The sequence below is a fragment of the Protopterus annectens genome, chromosome 11.part0, assembly GCF_019279795.1.
Source record: "Protopterus annectens isolate FY-2018-M chromosome 11.part0, PAN1.0, whole genome shotgun sequence".
Lineage (NCBI taxonomy): Eukaryota > Metazoa > Chordata > Ceratodontiformes > Protopteridae > Protopterus > Protopterus annectens.
The window spans coordinates 972,886,084-972,902,659 of NC_056745.1; the positions used below are offsets into that span (position 1 = coordinate 972,886,084).

Consider the following 16,576-nt stretch of genomic DNA (forward strand, 5'->3'; position numbering starts at 1 on the left):
TCCTCCTTTCTGCATCCCCCCTGAGGAATTTATCTTTGGAGAGATTCTCCATGCTATGACAGAACATTTTCAGTGGGAGGCCCAAGACTATCCACAAACAAAGAAGAGATTTAGGGAGTTCTTGACTTGCTTGAGCACAGGCCTCTGGCTCTATTCCCCATTCTGCAAGTAGTGGAGGATGTCTTCCTGGCTGGAATTCTTCTTAAAACCTGATTCCCTTACACTTGCCCCACGTAAACCAGAGAGGTTTTACAGGGTTCAGGATTCCCATAAATACCTGTATAAAAACCCTACTGCTGACCCAGAAGTGATCACTCCAGGACCTAAAGGAACCAGAACCAGTTCATCCAGAAATCCTCTTCCCACAGATAAAGAGAGCTGGTCCCTTGACAGATTTGGCAAACAAGTGCATACATCTGCTACTCTTACCATGAGGGCCCTAAACGTCCACTTTCATACAGTTATCAACAGACTATCCTCAAACAACTCAAACAAAAGGTTTCTTCTCTTGAAGATAAAAACCTTTCCAAGGAATTGTCAGAGGTCTGTCATTCCAGTGCTCAGGTAGCCAAACATTCCCTCCATTGTGGTTATGATGTCATGGAAGCATCTTGTAGAACTGCTACTATTGGATCTGTTTTTAGAAGGCATGCTTGGTTCTGAGATCAAACTCTTGCAGACCATGTTAAGTCTAACCTGCTGGATGCCCACCTGGACAAAGATGTTCTGTCTGGGCACAAAGAAGAAGAAGTACTTATGAAGATGAAGGATAAAGCAAAGTCAATGCAGACAATAAAATATTTCCCCCAGGTGTAACCACCAAGGTTTAGTAGAAAATTTCCTAACAAACATTGGTCCTTTCCCTCCCAGCCTAAGAGTAGGCAGAGGAAACCATAGCCCACATAGACAGAGGCAACAGCTGCAAAGATGTAGGCAATGGACCTCAGAAGCCCCCAGAAAAGGGAGGCCTAGACCTCAAGCCACATTCAGAGAGCAACAATGACTCAGCCACCCTCCCTCCACCCTCATCCCAAAGTTAGGAAGAAGGCTGTCTCTTTTCTTAGATACCTGGACCCACATTACCTTAGACAGGTGGATTCTAAACATTATTGCAAATGGCTACAACCTCACTTTCAGATGTCCTCCAAAATCAAAAAGCAGAAGCTCTGTCTCAAATCTAAAACTTATGCTCACAATAAGGAGTAGAACCAGTATTTGTAGCAAAACACAAGAAAGGATTATACTACAGGCTCTTCCTGGTCCCCAGACAGAAAGGTTCCTGGTGCCCTGTTTTGGATCTATCCAAGCTCAATCAGTATCTCCTGGTGCCAAAGTTCACAATATTAACACTTCAAAAGCTGCTACCCATTATATCCTCACAGGCCTTTATGGCCTCTCTAGACCTAAGAGATCTTTTACCTGCACATTCCTATTGAGGAGTCCCACAAAATATATCTATGCTTCAGGGCAGGATCCAGTCAATATGAATTTTCTGTACTGCCATTTGGCTTATCTACCACACCAGGAGTGTTCACAAAGTGCCTGGCACTAGCAGTAGCCTTCTGCAGGACCAGGTTGATCCAAATCTATCCACACTTAGATGACTGTCTCTTACAATCCACAGATCAGGCAAAACTCCTCAAGGACCTCAAATTCACCTAGGACCTTTTCTTTTCCCCTGGGGTTCACACTGAGCCTCCAGAATTCCAACACTTCACCAACCCAAAAGATCATTTTTCTGGGCGCCCTTCTGGAATTCTCTCTCCAAAAGGCATTGGTCCCTCCAGAGAAAGTCTCCTTTCTATCAGATTATCTTCATAGGATACAAATGAAGAATTGCATCTCAGCAAAGAAATTCCTACAAGCTCATGGATTCATGCATCATCACGGTTCCCCTTGCCAGACTCCACATGAAGAAGCTTCATTGATACCTCAAGAATATATGGTGCCAGAGCTTACAGTCTCTAGAGACCCAGATTCCCCTGATCCCTTGCCTTAAACAAGAGCTTGCATGGTGGGCAAAGGCTTGCTCCCAGAATCAGGACCTCCCCTTCAAATTCTCACCACAGTGTCAAACCCTAACCACATACACCTCAGAGACAGCCTGGAGACTCACTTCCAGAACCTCCTAACCCAGAGAAAGTGGGATTTCAGATCTCAGGACAGAAACATCAATTGTAAGGAACTCATGGCAGTACTAAAGGGCCTACCAGCTTTTAAGGAAACATGGTCAATCACCTGATTTCCTGCTAATACAGACAGAGAGTACCATGGTAATATGGTACTTAAACAGACAGGTAGAGACACACTCCTACCCCCTGTGCCACCTAGCAATGCAAATCTGGGAAACAGCACATTCCATGAGGTTGCAACTCATAACACAATACCTCCCAGGAGTTCAAAGCACTCTGGAAGACCATCTCAGAAGAAATCCGATAGACTCCCATTTGTAGCATCTGCATCCAGAGATTTTTCTAACCCTTACCCAAACTTGGGAAGTTCCACAGGTGGACCTTTTTGCATCTGAGGAAAATGTCCACCTACAAAAAGACTGCACCAGGAACAGACAGAAGACAGCCTAGAAAACAGATGCCTTCTCCTTCCAATGGACTCAACTCTTCATTTATGCATTCCCCCTATTCCCCTTCTACCTTGTGTCCTTCTCAAAATAAGGGAAGAGGGCCCAAGAGCAATTCTTATAGCTCCATAAGGGCCCAGACACCATAGTTATCCCCTCCTCTTTAAATTCACCAACCAGACACCATGGTTACTACCTCTGAGAGTAGACATCCTCACTCAGAACTGGGGAAAAGTAGTCCATCCCAACCTGCACACCCTCAGCCTTGCAGCTTGGAGGATCCCACAGCACTCAACAGTGGTACTACCCTAAGTAAACAGGTGCTAGACATTCTCAAATAATCTAGAAGGTTTAGTACTAGGAAATCCTACTCAGCTAAGTGGAAAAGGTTCCCCATTTGGTGCAAAGACCACCACCTACATCCCTAATCAGCACATACTTCCAACATATTTACACACAGTTTAAATTACCTGTTTAACTGTTGTAGGCTACACACTCAAGTGTGATAGCCATTTCTGTGCATTTAAAGTGTTTTCTAATTGTATCTGCTTTATTTTCTGAAAAAAAACAAAAAAAAAATACTTGTTTTCCCACCTCTCTAAGCTAGTCTAGTCCTGTTTTCAGGTTAGTGCTGAATTCAGGGCTGTGTTACAAGTTTCTGTGTTTGCCCATACCTTACTCGGATAGAAGGAAGTTTCTCTGTTCACTGTGAGAGAGGGAGCTTTGAGCAGCCTATCTGTCCCTGGAGGAGTGGTTTCAGCCCAGAAATGAGTAGTTTATTGGCCATTTTGGGCTAATTTCTATCTCTTTCATTTCCCTGCTATAAAACCCGCATTTGCATGGTTTTGCGCACCGGGCAGCACCGGTTAGAAAAGGTATAACTATTCTCGGCTCCACAAAGTCTACTCTTCAATTTTTCCCTTGGAACTAGACAAACATTCAACTTAAGCACTCAAACCATTCACTTCTCATCCCGGCACTTGTTCAAAATTCATAGCAAGAACTAATAAACCTTAGCACTAGACCCCCCCCTATACTGTAGAGAAGGACAAGGCTCTCTAATCGACCTTACCAGCCAGTCAGCAAAATAGTTCACTGTACCTATCCATGCATGTCCAAAGGACAGTTTCAGGTATACTCTCCAGTCCAATTTGTGAATCTGGGCATTTTGAGGCAATGTTACAATTGCCTTGTGTACACAAACAACCCTCGCCTCCTTCCACCAAACACTAATACATGTGAGAGATGCAATTATACAGCCAAACTGGAGGCTAAGCTCTCTCAACCCAAGAATGGACCAGGCAGTCAAGAGGAGAAGGGAATTACTTGCATCACACCGCCAGTCTCACATAGACCTATTAAACCAGCACCGACAAAAAACACACATAAATATACAAAAACATACTTAGTGGCTCTAAATAAAAATCTGCAAAAGCAACAGAGACCTCCAGAGCAGACATCCAAGCAACCTCCACCCCCCAACACAAACCATGAAACACATACTTCACAAAACCAGTGTGCCACACAATCACAGCCCTTAAGGCAAAATAACATACCCAACACACTAGTAAAAGGTGACTCTATAGTCAGGCACACTGACATCCCACTCAATAAGTTGAACAAGGAGAAGGTTACTGTTAGCTGCCTGTCAGGTGCCAGGATCCGCCACATAACATAAGCACTCAGGTCACTCCACAACAAGTACAAATATGACTCTGTCATTGTCCATGTTGGTGTGAATGACCTGAGCCATACCTCCCTGGACTACATGAAAAGAGACATGAAGGAGCTCTCTGATCATGTATCCCAGGCTGGTATGACCCTGACCCTGAGCAGCATCCTGCCCTCACCAAGAATGATACCACGGTATAGAGAATCAATTTCAACAATTGGCTAAGCTTCTGGCATCATTCAAAGGGGATCCAGTGTCTGTCAGCCTGGGATGACATGCTCGACAAGCCACGCTGCTTCGCTAGAGACGGCTTACACCTGTCACCCTTAGGCTTTCAAACACTGGCCAAAGCTCTTGCCACCCCCATAGTGCCTTTTTTAGGCAAGGCTCAAAAGACAAACTCACCACCATAAATAATGCAAGTAACAAAAAACTGAGGGTAATGTTACTCAATGCCAGAAGTCTAAACCTCAAAATGCATGCACTCAAGGCACTCCTCAGTATAGAGAAAATCAATATATGTGCAGTAACAGAAACCTGGTTTAAGGCTCCAGATAGCACCCCAGCACTACCAGGCTACAACTCATACCATACATTTCGGCCACATAATCCGGACCGAAATACAAAAGGCGGGGGAGTATCCATATTCATCAAGGATACCCACATCTCCAGGTTAGTGGCACAGCACGATGCTTCAGAGATCATCCACATGCAACTAACAACAGGCAAAAATGGTATTCAAATTTTAGCTTGCTACAGATCACCCACCATGTCCCAGGACCTCCACTCTGCATTCCTAGAAACACTGGGAAACATAAAGGTTCTACCAAACACCCTAATATTGGGTGATTTCAATTACCCAAACATTAACTGGGAGAACTATTCAAGTACAAACTCCCTTGCCCAACATTTCCTAGAATTTATAAACTCAAACACCCTGGATTAACTGGTCAGCACCCCCACCAGAGGTGACAACATATTGGACATGGTCATCACCAACATGGGTGACCAGTGTTCCAAATCGGACATCAACCCCTCATTGGTTAGATCTGACCATAAACTAATCACTCTAGATATCCACATTCCACCATCACCCCTGGTCAAAGAAACCACCGTGAAAAACATTTCAAAACCAAACTTCATGTTACTTAAGACCGAGGAGGGAAGTTTCAAAGCCCCCATACTAAAGGATAATGGTGTCCAAGCTGCAAAATCCTTTACTAATGCACTCTACTGGCACCTACAAGAATGCATGGATCATGTTGTCTCAAACAAAACCAAGACTCAATCTTCCAAGAAAAGGAAACCAGTCTGGGGGACAACTGCCATAAACATGCTATACAATAGAAGGAGGAAACTAGTACAGAAAAGAGTGAAATCCCAAGAAGGGAAGACATCCCTGATCAGTATCAGCAAGAAACTACATTCCCTCATAAAATCATCCAAGGCTAGCTTTGAAAGAAAAATTGCCATGGACTCCAAAGATAACCACAAGGCATTCTTTAGCTATGTCGAATCTAAGTGGCAATTCTCAGATCTGCTCTGAGTTAGTGCAGAATGGCACAGAATACACTGAACTGACCGATATAGCCAACATCCTGGCAGACATGTTCCGTGCAAACTTCACCCCCCCTCTCACCCCCAAAAGGGCCTATAACTATACCAGAAGAATGTAGTGCCCCTGAAATCAGACACTCAGGTTAAAACAGCCCTCTCCAAAGCCAAAAACACAGCATCAATGGGACCGGACAGTAACCCAGGCTGCATACTACATCAGCTCAAAGATGAACTAACCCCTCAACTAAACACACTGTTTAAACTCAGCCTCTTCACAGGCTATGTGCCCACAGAGTGATGCAGAGCAACGGTTACTCCACTCCACAAAGGTGGAGCCACAATGGACCTCGGGAACTATCACCCTATAAGCCTGACTAGCTTGGTCTGCAAAGCTATGGAGCACATCATCATGGATCTCATTAACAGAGACATTGGGAACCTCCAAACACTGGACCCTACCCAGTTCGGCTTTGTTAAGGGCAGATCATGACTCCTAAACCTGGTGGACTTCTTCGAGACAGTTGCCAAGGCTATAGACAAGAGAAAGGTGGTCCATACAGCCTACCTAGACCTTGCAAAGGCCTTCAACACCATTCCCCACTCAGGTGTTATAGACAAGCTCACCAGCCTGAACATAAACCCCTACATCACGAGATGGGTTTCCAACTGGCTCACGGACAGTACCCACATGGTAAGAGTTGTGGGAGCTAGGTCTGACTCTAAACCAGTTACAAGTGGCATTCCCCAGGGCTCAGTCCTAGGACCCCTCCTGTTTGGCATATACTTCTCAGAGGTATAGGCAAGCACAGGAGGACAATGGCTGACCAAGTTTGCAGACGACTGCAAACTAGGGGCTATAATTAACTCTCCAGCTGACACAGACGTCCTCCAAAAGGGTCTCACTCAAACAGATACCTGGTGTCAAAACCATGGCCTGAAGCTAAATGCCAAAACGTGCATAGTCATCCCCTTTGGAAAAAACAAAGTATCCACAAACTATCACATAGGTGGTAGCCCCCTAAATACAGAAGAAGTAATAAAGGATCTGGGGACCCAAGTAGATAGTAAACTCTCCTTTGATAATCACATTGCCAAAGTAGTTAGAAAATCCTTCTATGTGGCCCACCTAATCACAAAAGGTTTTGCATCCAGATCGAAAGAGGTTATTGACCCCTCTACGCATCACTCATCAGACCCATCATAGAGTACAATGCCCCATTTGGGATGTACCTTACAAGACACCTGCAACAACTGGAAAGACCACAGAGGTACCTCACCAAGAGGATCACTGGCCTCAAGCAGATGCCCTATGCAGCTCGACTGAAGAAACTCCAGCTGTACTCAGTTGCATACCGCCTACTCAGAGGTGATCTCTGCCTGACATACAAGGCCATGTCTAACCCAGAATTGATGGACATGCTCCACCTAAAGAAAACCATATTCCCTCGAGCCACATGCTCCAGGGATCTAAACCTCACCACAACAATAAACATGACGTGCTGGAGAGATAGATTCCTGCCCCAGAGACTTCCCATGCTCTGGAACAAGATTCCAATCTACATTAGGCAGAGCTCCTCGCTAACCCTCTTCAAAAGAAACCTTGACGATTGGATGGGAAACAGAATGTTTACCCCAGGGATCACTTCAATGGCTCTGCTGGACAGAGGCACAGGGAACTAATCAAAGGGGGCAGAGAAAGCCAACACATTCCAGCTAGGCTTATAAATGCTTTTGGGCAGATAGCCTAGTACCTACCTATGAACCTATGAACCTATAATGAAATACCTGACTGGGCTGCTGAATCAGGGACTATCTCATTCATCCATTAAAATCCATGCTTCTGCCATTTCTGCATACGTGCCTTTTCACCCCCCCCCTTTTTCCCCATTCTCTTTTAAGACAATTTCTTAGGGGAAAAATTCACATTAGACTCCAAGAAGGAAACTTACTCCTTCATGGGACATTAACTTTTTGCTAGAGAAGCTGACATTACCCCCTTATGAGCCAGCAGCATCTGCTGACCTAATGTTTCTGACTTGGAAACAGCACTGCTTCTGGCTGTCAGTTCAGCTAGGATGGTTTCTGAGTTGCAGCTCCTCATGGCAGTGAATTTTTTTATCTTCCACAGAGATAGGGTCTCTCTTAGAAACAACCCCAAGGCAATCACTGACACCTTTCTGAACCAGGCCATTCATCTCTCTTCCTTCTTTCCCAACCCTAAAAACAAAGGGGAGAGAATTCTGCATTCCTTGGATGTGCACAGAAAGCTAAACATCTATCTGGACAGGACTAAACCGTTGAAGACTAAACAGCTGATCATTTCCTTTGACCCTGGCTCAGAAGGCAAGCCAGCCTCTAAGCAAACTATTTTCAAATGAATTTCCCATTGCATCTCCTTTTGTTACAGCTCTCATGGCAAAGTACCTCCAGTAGGGATCAGGTCACACCAGGGCAACAGCAACCTCTGCTACCTTCATTAAGAGTGTCCCCACCAAGGACATTTTAGAAGCTGCCACCTGGTCCTCAGTGCATACCTTCACCAAACATTGCCACTTGGTATCCTTCTCCAAGTCTAGAGCAGGCTTTGCCACTGCAGTCCTGCAGGGCATCCTCTCTTCTCCTTAGGTTCCTTCCTCCCTCCTTTTCTTGGGAATCTTCCCAATTGTCAGGACTGCAGCAGTGAAAAATGAAGAACATAATGCTGTTGTGTACACTTACCATAAATGTAGCTCTTTGAGTGTATTCACTGTTTTAGTCTTCTTTCCCTCCCTCCTGACCCCTTAGCCTACTATGTAGGCTTCTTCCTGTCCTTCTACAACTCTGCCAAGTGACCCTTCCTGAGCTCCCTTGCTGTGCCAGGTTATACATTAGATACCTCCTGCCTTCTTAGGGTTCCTCCTAGCTGAGCGCAAGAAAATCCTAATTTCATGATACAGGCTGGCTATCTTTATACACGAGCATACTGACTTCAGTCAGGGCATCTGCCAACCTGGGATATGGAAAGAATTTTCTCTGGTAGTCGGGCTGATTGAGGGCTTTCACAGCAAGAAATCCCAATAATCGGGACTGCAACAGTGAATTAACTCAAACATCTAGGCTTATGGTATTTGTACACAACTGTACTTTCCCCCCTGCCCTTAGAGCTTAAAGGCAATTAACTCTGTCTAGGCCCAATGCCCTACATTTTTTAAGTCTAATGGTCTGCCTCCTCTCCGTGCTCTAAGAAGCAACTAACTTGTCTCTTTATGCCAGAATTTTATTTTTGTAAGAGAAGTGCCTTATCTCCTATGCTCAGGTAAGTCTCTTTGACTTCACCTATGGGCTAAGTCCTCATATTGTGTTTTAGAAAAAGTTATATACTACTATATAGAACAAGAGAGTATGAAAGAAAGTTATGATTATTTCTTTGTGATCATGAACTATTACAATTACTTGTTCAGGAAATGGACGTAAAGAAACTCCCCTTATGAAGAAAACATGAGACATGAGTTTTGGACAAACAGACTTTGACCTGTTACTAATGTTATGTAATGCAATGAAGAGTCTTAGCTGTTTGTATGTGATAATACTCATTGAAAAATGATAAATAAAAGGATTTCTTGGCAGTACAAGGTATGTAACAGCTTTTAAATATTTTGCTTGTTGAGTTGTATAAGCTGTTTCTGATAGCTGTCTGGCAGCAGTCTTCTAAAGCTGCTACTTACTTTCCAGTCCTGTTCTTTGATGAATGTGTGGTTGTGCAAGGTTTACTTAGCTTTATAACACACTGAGGTTCATATGTAAGAACTTTGCTACAAGATTGTTATAGTTAAATTCTTATGCATGAACCTCAATATAACAAGATTATCTTATGTGTGTGTGTGTGTGTGTGTGTGTGTGTGTGTGTGTGTGTGTGTGTGTGTGTGTGTGTGTGTGTGTGTGTGTACATTGCACATATGGTACAGCTATATTATGTGACAGTCAAAGGGCATCTTTCACCTTTGCCTTAGAAGGCCTGATGCTTTGTGGGAAATGGCACAAAATTTCTAAACATTTGTAAATGATAAGTGATCTTGTCACCCAGTAGTATTAGCATACACCGTAAGTACATTTAAGAACTCACTCTTTTGTGATGATCTGGTGACATGAAATGATTTACAGTAGCTGGATGAGAAAAACAGTTACGTAAAATAAATGTTACGGATGTACAATTGTTTTGTTTGACCAATGACAACGAAAGTAATGACACGCATATAGAAATGAAAGTGACATCTCCTTGCCTTTATAAATAAATACGTAAATAACTAAATAAATAAGTAAACAATTTTCCTTCTGAAAATGTTACCTAGTTTTACAGACATTTCAAGTTGTATACATAATGTTAGTCATTAGTGCTTCATAAAGTGTTCCTGCTCATAACATATAAAACAGGACTGAAAGTAATATCCGACATGCATTTTATTTTATTAGTGCCAGCTGTGGTTGGTAGTACCAGAATACTAATGTTGGTAGTAGTGTTAATGTTAACATGTGTTTTATTTTATTAGTGCTAGCAGTGGTTGGTAGTACCAGAATACTAATGTTGGTAGTGGTGTTAATGTTAACAAGTGTTTTATTTCATTAGTGCCAGCAGTGGTTGGTAGTACCAGAATACTAATGTTGGTAGTGGTGTTAATGTTAACATGCATTTTATTTGGGTCTATGTTAAATCAGCGAACACTTAAAATAGTGAATGCTGATTTATTGACCCATTAAAAGTGAAAGCTTGAAATCCCAAAGACACAGAACAGCGATTTTTTTTTTCAGAGGGAAAAAAATCACTTGGCCGTTTTTGGGACTTTGCCATTTCCTCCACTGTGGTGTGATCTCTGAGTTGGTATATTTAAGTAGGGGGGTATGGGGTGGACAGCTCCCTAAATAGGGGGGTGTGGTGGTGAAGCCCCCCACTTTATTTAGTGTTTTGAATTTTTTCTTTTTTTTGTGGAACAGCGATTTTTTTTTCCCCTGGGAAAAAATTGCTTTTCTGTGTCTTCGGGGTTTCAAGCTTTCACTTTTAAAGGGTCGATAAATCAGCGGTCTCTATATTAAGCATTCGCTGATTTAATATAGACCCTTTTACTTTATTAGTGCTAGCAGTGGTTGGTAATACTAGAATAGTAATGGTGGTAGTAGTGTTAATGTTAACATGCATTTTATTTTATTAGTGCTAGCAGTGGTTGGTAGTACTAGAATAGTAATGTTGGTAGTAGCGTTAATGTTAACATGCATTTTATTTTATTAGTGCTAGCAGTGGTTGGTAGTACTAGAATAGTAATGGTGGTAGTAGTGTTAATGTTAACATGCATTTTATTTTATTAGTGCTAGCAGTGGTTGGTAGTACTAGAATAGTAATGGTGGTAGTAGTGTTAATGTTAACATGCATTTTATTTTATTAGTGCTAGTAGTGGTTGGTAGTACTAGAATAGTAATGTTGGTAGTAGTGTTAATGTTAACATGCATTTTATTTTATTAGTGCTAGCAGTGGTTGACAGTACTAGAATAGTAATGTTGGTAGTGGTGTTAATGTTAACAAGTGTTTTATTTTATTAGTGCTAGCAGTGGTTGACAGTACTAGAATAGTAATGTTGGTAGTGGTGTTAATGTTAACGTGTTTATTAGTGCTAGCAGTGGCTGGTAATGCTAGAATAGTAATGTTGGTAGTGGTGTTAATGTTAACAGTGTTTTTGTTTTCCTGTGTTTCAACATTGCACCTGTTCAGTTAACCTATTACTGTATACACAATCTGGATTTTTTAGAGAATTATTGTGTTTGCAGACTATACTCTTGATACTTCTTTGCTTGTTATTCATTCAATGCTGCATGCATATGTTCTAGTGACGATACATATCCATTGTGCCATTCGATTTGTAATGTTTAATGATGGAACTTTAATATGTGGGCCCTGTCTTAAGTCTGTACGTTGTAATTAGTTGGTCATCAAACAACATATGAATAAGTGGACAGTCATTATTATATTACTAATTATTGACTGATCTTACTACAAAAATAATAAAGGTGTGCTTTTACTTGAGTATACATACATGTAAGCATGAAACATATTTGCAAAACTGTATGATTTTTCTTCATCAATGATTGGATTTCTTGATGACATTCATCATGTCCTTTATTTTGTTACATTTTATGGTTGTGATAGTAATAGTAATGTTAGTAGTAGTCATGGCAATAAAAATAGCATGCCGTACTAGCAGGAGTGGTAGTAGATAATCTAGTAATAGTACTGGTCAGAGTAGGAGCTAGTACTGGTAGCAGTAGTGATGAGATTAGTAGTTTGAACAATTATTAATAGTAGGTAATACTAGAAGTAATAGTGGTACTAGCAAGTAATACTAGTAGTTGAAAAGGTAGAAGTAATAGGTAGTACTGGTAGCAGTAGCTGTAGTACTAATAATGGCGGTAGAAGTAGTAGTTGTAATATTAGTAGAAGTCATGATTAAAGTAAGTAATATTTATATAGTTATAGTTGTGTCAGTAGTAGTGTTAGGAATATGTAGTGCAATCAGCAGTGATATAGTAGTTCTTGTGGATAACAGTGTGATGGAAAACAGGGTCGGGTGTGAAAACAATATCAGTGACACCAAGATGCTCAGAGAAAACAGCAAGGTCCAGTTATATTATATTACAGAAAAAGGACATAGTTACCTGAAAAGTAGACAGTTACTTAATTCTTTTAAGACCAGCAACATCATAATTTGCATGAATTATATGCAAACATTTTGAACTTGTGTAAATTTCTTGTCAACTGATATACCTGGAGTAGACACTGTGGAAATGTTGTTTTCTTTATTTGCAATGATTTAAAGTAGCTGGATGATAAGAAAAAATAGCAATAATAAATACTATGGTGATACAGCTGTTTTGTGTTCCTAACTATACTGAAAATAAGGGGTGACATGCACCTTCTAAAAATGTTTTTCTTAAATTTTGCTTTCTTTTGCAGATATTTCATGCTATGAACAAGCAGAAGGTATTATTGCTTCATGAGACATTTGTGCTTATAAAATATAAAAAAGAAGGGAAAGTACCACTGCTGTTTTATTTATTTATTCACATCTTAATTTAGCATAAAAAAGGATATCATTAACTTTATTACATTAAAATATTAATCTGAAATAACCTGTAAAATGGGTTATTAGTCAGATAACGCATTCAAGAGTACTGATTTTCATTTACAGATAATATTTTAGAAATGTGTATATAAAGTATTTTTACTTTTTTTCAATACCCAAGATGAACAGGTCATCAGTTTGGAAAATAAAAAACTAAAAAAAATGAAATAAAAAATTCCACTCTGTAAAGGAACAAGGCACCAAAGAACTTGTTTCACCAGAGTAGGTTCCAAAATCTTTATTCACCAGAGAAAGTACTTTCATCAAGGGAAAATATCTTCATCAGACTGTGAGCTTACTCTGGTGAATCAAGTTGGAGCATTATTCCTTTGTGGAATGGAATGTTTTATTTAATTTTTAGGGGTTTTTTTTTCTCTGAAGCCAAGGAAACATTTAAATATTTGTTAAAGGACATTAAAATCTCACTTCTGGATTAAAACAAAGCTGAGGAGGAAAACCTGTATTGCTAAGACAAGCACATAATAATAAATGAAGAACTGTCATGAAAGGCTGTTAAAATGTAACTAATGATGTCAAATGTAAAGTTGTTTTTTTGTTTTGTTTTTATTTTTACTTTAGTTGTTTATTGATTTATTAATGAAGGAAAGTATGCAATGTGTAACCATGTTAAACTCCTGTGAAAGCTGAGATTCTACTGCAGTAGGTATACCAACATTTATCTGTACAGTACTAACATTTTAATTCACAGTAAAGAAAAATTAAGGCAGAGAAATGCAAAGATCACAAAATAACTTTAATCAAATATAATGTTTGCATTTTTGTTTATAGAACTTCATTCGCATTAGATTTGAATTATTCATTCTGTTGAAACAACTGTGAAATAAAATAGTTTTAAATACAAATTATTCACTTGTGTAAAAAAAAAACTATTTTATTCTCTTGGCAGTATTTCAGAATTAGTTTTAGTATTAAACAGATGCCAATTACACAACCCTGTAAGACTGTAAAATGTATTCTGCTCTTCCAGCTGGAATAATGTTAATGTGCATATAATCTGTCTTTCCTTTTCCTAATGCAGAAATGGTGGATTCCAACAATGTCATCACATTTATTGGGCCTGCTAACAGCTCTGATTATCATACATTCTTGCTGGATGAAGAGAGAAGTAGATTACTAATTGGAGCAAAGGATCACATATTTTCTTTTAACTTGGCTAACATAACAAAGGACATTCTGCAGGTATCTTTTAATTTATGACTTTAAAAATGCATTGATGTATTGCTGAAATGTACAGACTTCCTGGCACCATTACTGCAGCACTGCAAATTACACTGAAGTGTATTTATTTCATCTTGCATTTCATATTTTGATTAGTAATTCAGCAGTTTTGTAAAGATTCTTATGCACATCCATTGTTTTTCTACTGTAAGTAATATATTGGTGATTAAAGAATGGAATCCTCCAATATCTGGGAATGTGTATCACTTTCTGACACCTGTTTAGCACATTTTCTTTGATTGATATGATTTGCAAAATGGAAAAAAAATGTTGCCAATATTAGATGTGAAGAAACTGTACTCGGCAGAAAAACATGTTTCATCTGTATGCCCAATATACAAAGAATTGTTTTAATACTATGAGATAATGTGAACAACTTTGGCAAAAAACCCTTTCAAGGACACATTCCCAAAATGTGGATGGTTGTGCATTCTTTTTCTAAGATGAAATAATATTTATCCCTGTGGCTCTCCTGCAGGTATACTGTGTCTATCTGTACCATGATGATCTAATATTTTTAGCTTCTAAAAGCCTTCAAACAAAGTACCACTTACAGTTAATAGATTGCCAAGCATTTTACTTTTGCATGTTTTACTGTTTATGTTGTTTAGTATTTGATAACTTCTACCAACATGGATTTAAGATAGCTCAGGAGACTGGACTCTATTCCCTCTAGTAAATTGAAAGTAGCTTTTGTGACTCTGTTACATTCCATTGTTTTTGCCTAAGAAATACTGTGCATGGGGAGAGGCATTAGTGAGTTGTATATATATATATATATATATATATATATATATATATATATATATATATATATATATATAAATGTCAATAGTCATCACGTTAACAGAAATCCCTAATTCTATCAACATCTTCACTTCAGGTTCCCTAACTATTATTTCTCATCCCACAGTACTTTAACTGCCATCTATCATGTACAACATAATGTCTTTATCTTTTACATTATCATTGATTTCTGTTTTACTTTTAGTTATTTAACTCATTCTATATCTGAGGCCAGCAGAACTTTCTGTCTGCTTGTGTGTCACCTTTCTTGTCTTCTTATTGTCATTTGTATTACTACTCTTACTTTTACCTAGTGGCATAGTTTGTGTTATGCCCTGCAGACATATTTCTTTTGCTGCACACTGGTCTCTGAGCACGTTCACCATAGCACATGCAGTCTATCCTGTTTTTTAATTCTCTTATCAACTTATTTTTCAGACTTGGTTTCAGAATAATATTATTTTTATGGACATCTTGCTACAGTAATGGGTCAAAGTAGAAAATGTGTGGTGTCAACAACAAAAGTCTGCAGTTTACAATGTTGTATTCTGCACTTTTGTTAGTTTATTGTGCAAATATGTACATCAAACAGAGTAATATTGATAAGAGCAGAATTAGTAGTACATTTACTTATTTTGATGGTGTATGGCTTTTCTGCAACTGAAAAGGACACTGTAGAACATATATTCATTTGCAAATAGCATTATCTGGTCAAGTGACACATCTCAATCTTTAAATTTCTATATTGTCTCTATTCACACTGCCTGAAGCTGTTCAAGATAAATAAAGAATAATGCTAAACACTGCTACTGCTGATGTCATATTCATTAAAGTAGTAGTATCAACAGTAAAATGTCAAAGAGTATATTTCATCCTGACTTTAGTTTAGGGCACCTTCCATACTTCCTAATTGTTAGTCAGCTTGAGTTAAGCTGACTAAAGGATAAGTTTCGTCACCATGCCCTTCAGAGTTTTTCTTCCACTGTGGGCTTTCAAGGATCAGCTGTTGACTAATGCTGTTCTTTTGCTGGGCAGGTAAGTTCCCTTCTGAGAAAAAAAACTTTCCACTTTATTTTTTGTGACAGAACACTTACTTTTGCTGCAATATATATATATATATATATATATATATATATATATATATATATATATATATGTGTGTGTGTGTGTGTGTATTTTTAACTAGGAAAAAGTGTTTTTATTGACTGTCATGTTACTTTTGTTTACTTTTAAGCAGGAGCATACATTTTTACTTTTGTGGTAGAAACATTGGTAACATTTGTTTACATTTACTGTGGAGAAACTGTTGTTATTTTACTTTTAGGCTATGTGTTTAAAATGCTATTTATTGCATTTCCTTCAATGCAAAAGTTTCTTTTTTTTTCAGCTTACCTATTTTCCTAGTATTGCAGCTTAATTTCCCCAGGAATCTGGGACCTGTTTTGGCTTAACCATAAAACAACCTACTGGTTCCATGGTTGTACTTTCTTCCAGCCACAAAAAGAAAAATATTGTTAAGCATCCTTTGCCATCTCAATAGGCTGACATTTTCCCTTAGCTGCAGGTGGGCTACTTTGCTGTGACCAAAGCTGGTTCTTT

General features: G+C 39.3%; 1 protein-coding gene across 1 annotated transcript in view; it reads left to right on the forward strand.

Annotated features, from left to right (window-relative positions):
- SEMA3A (semaphorin 3A) overlaps positions 1-16,576 on the forward strand; it is a 1,172,288-nt gene that overhangs the window by 413,203 nt on the left and 742,509 nt on the right. The window contains exon 2 of the mRNA XM_044088352.1: positions 13,992-14,152. Within this exon, the coding sequence (XP_043944287.1) occupies positions 13,992-14,152 (161 nt within the window). The remainder of the gene's footprint in view (positions 1-13,991; positions 14,153-16,576) is intronic.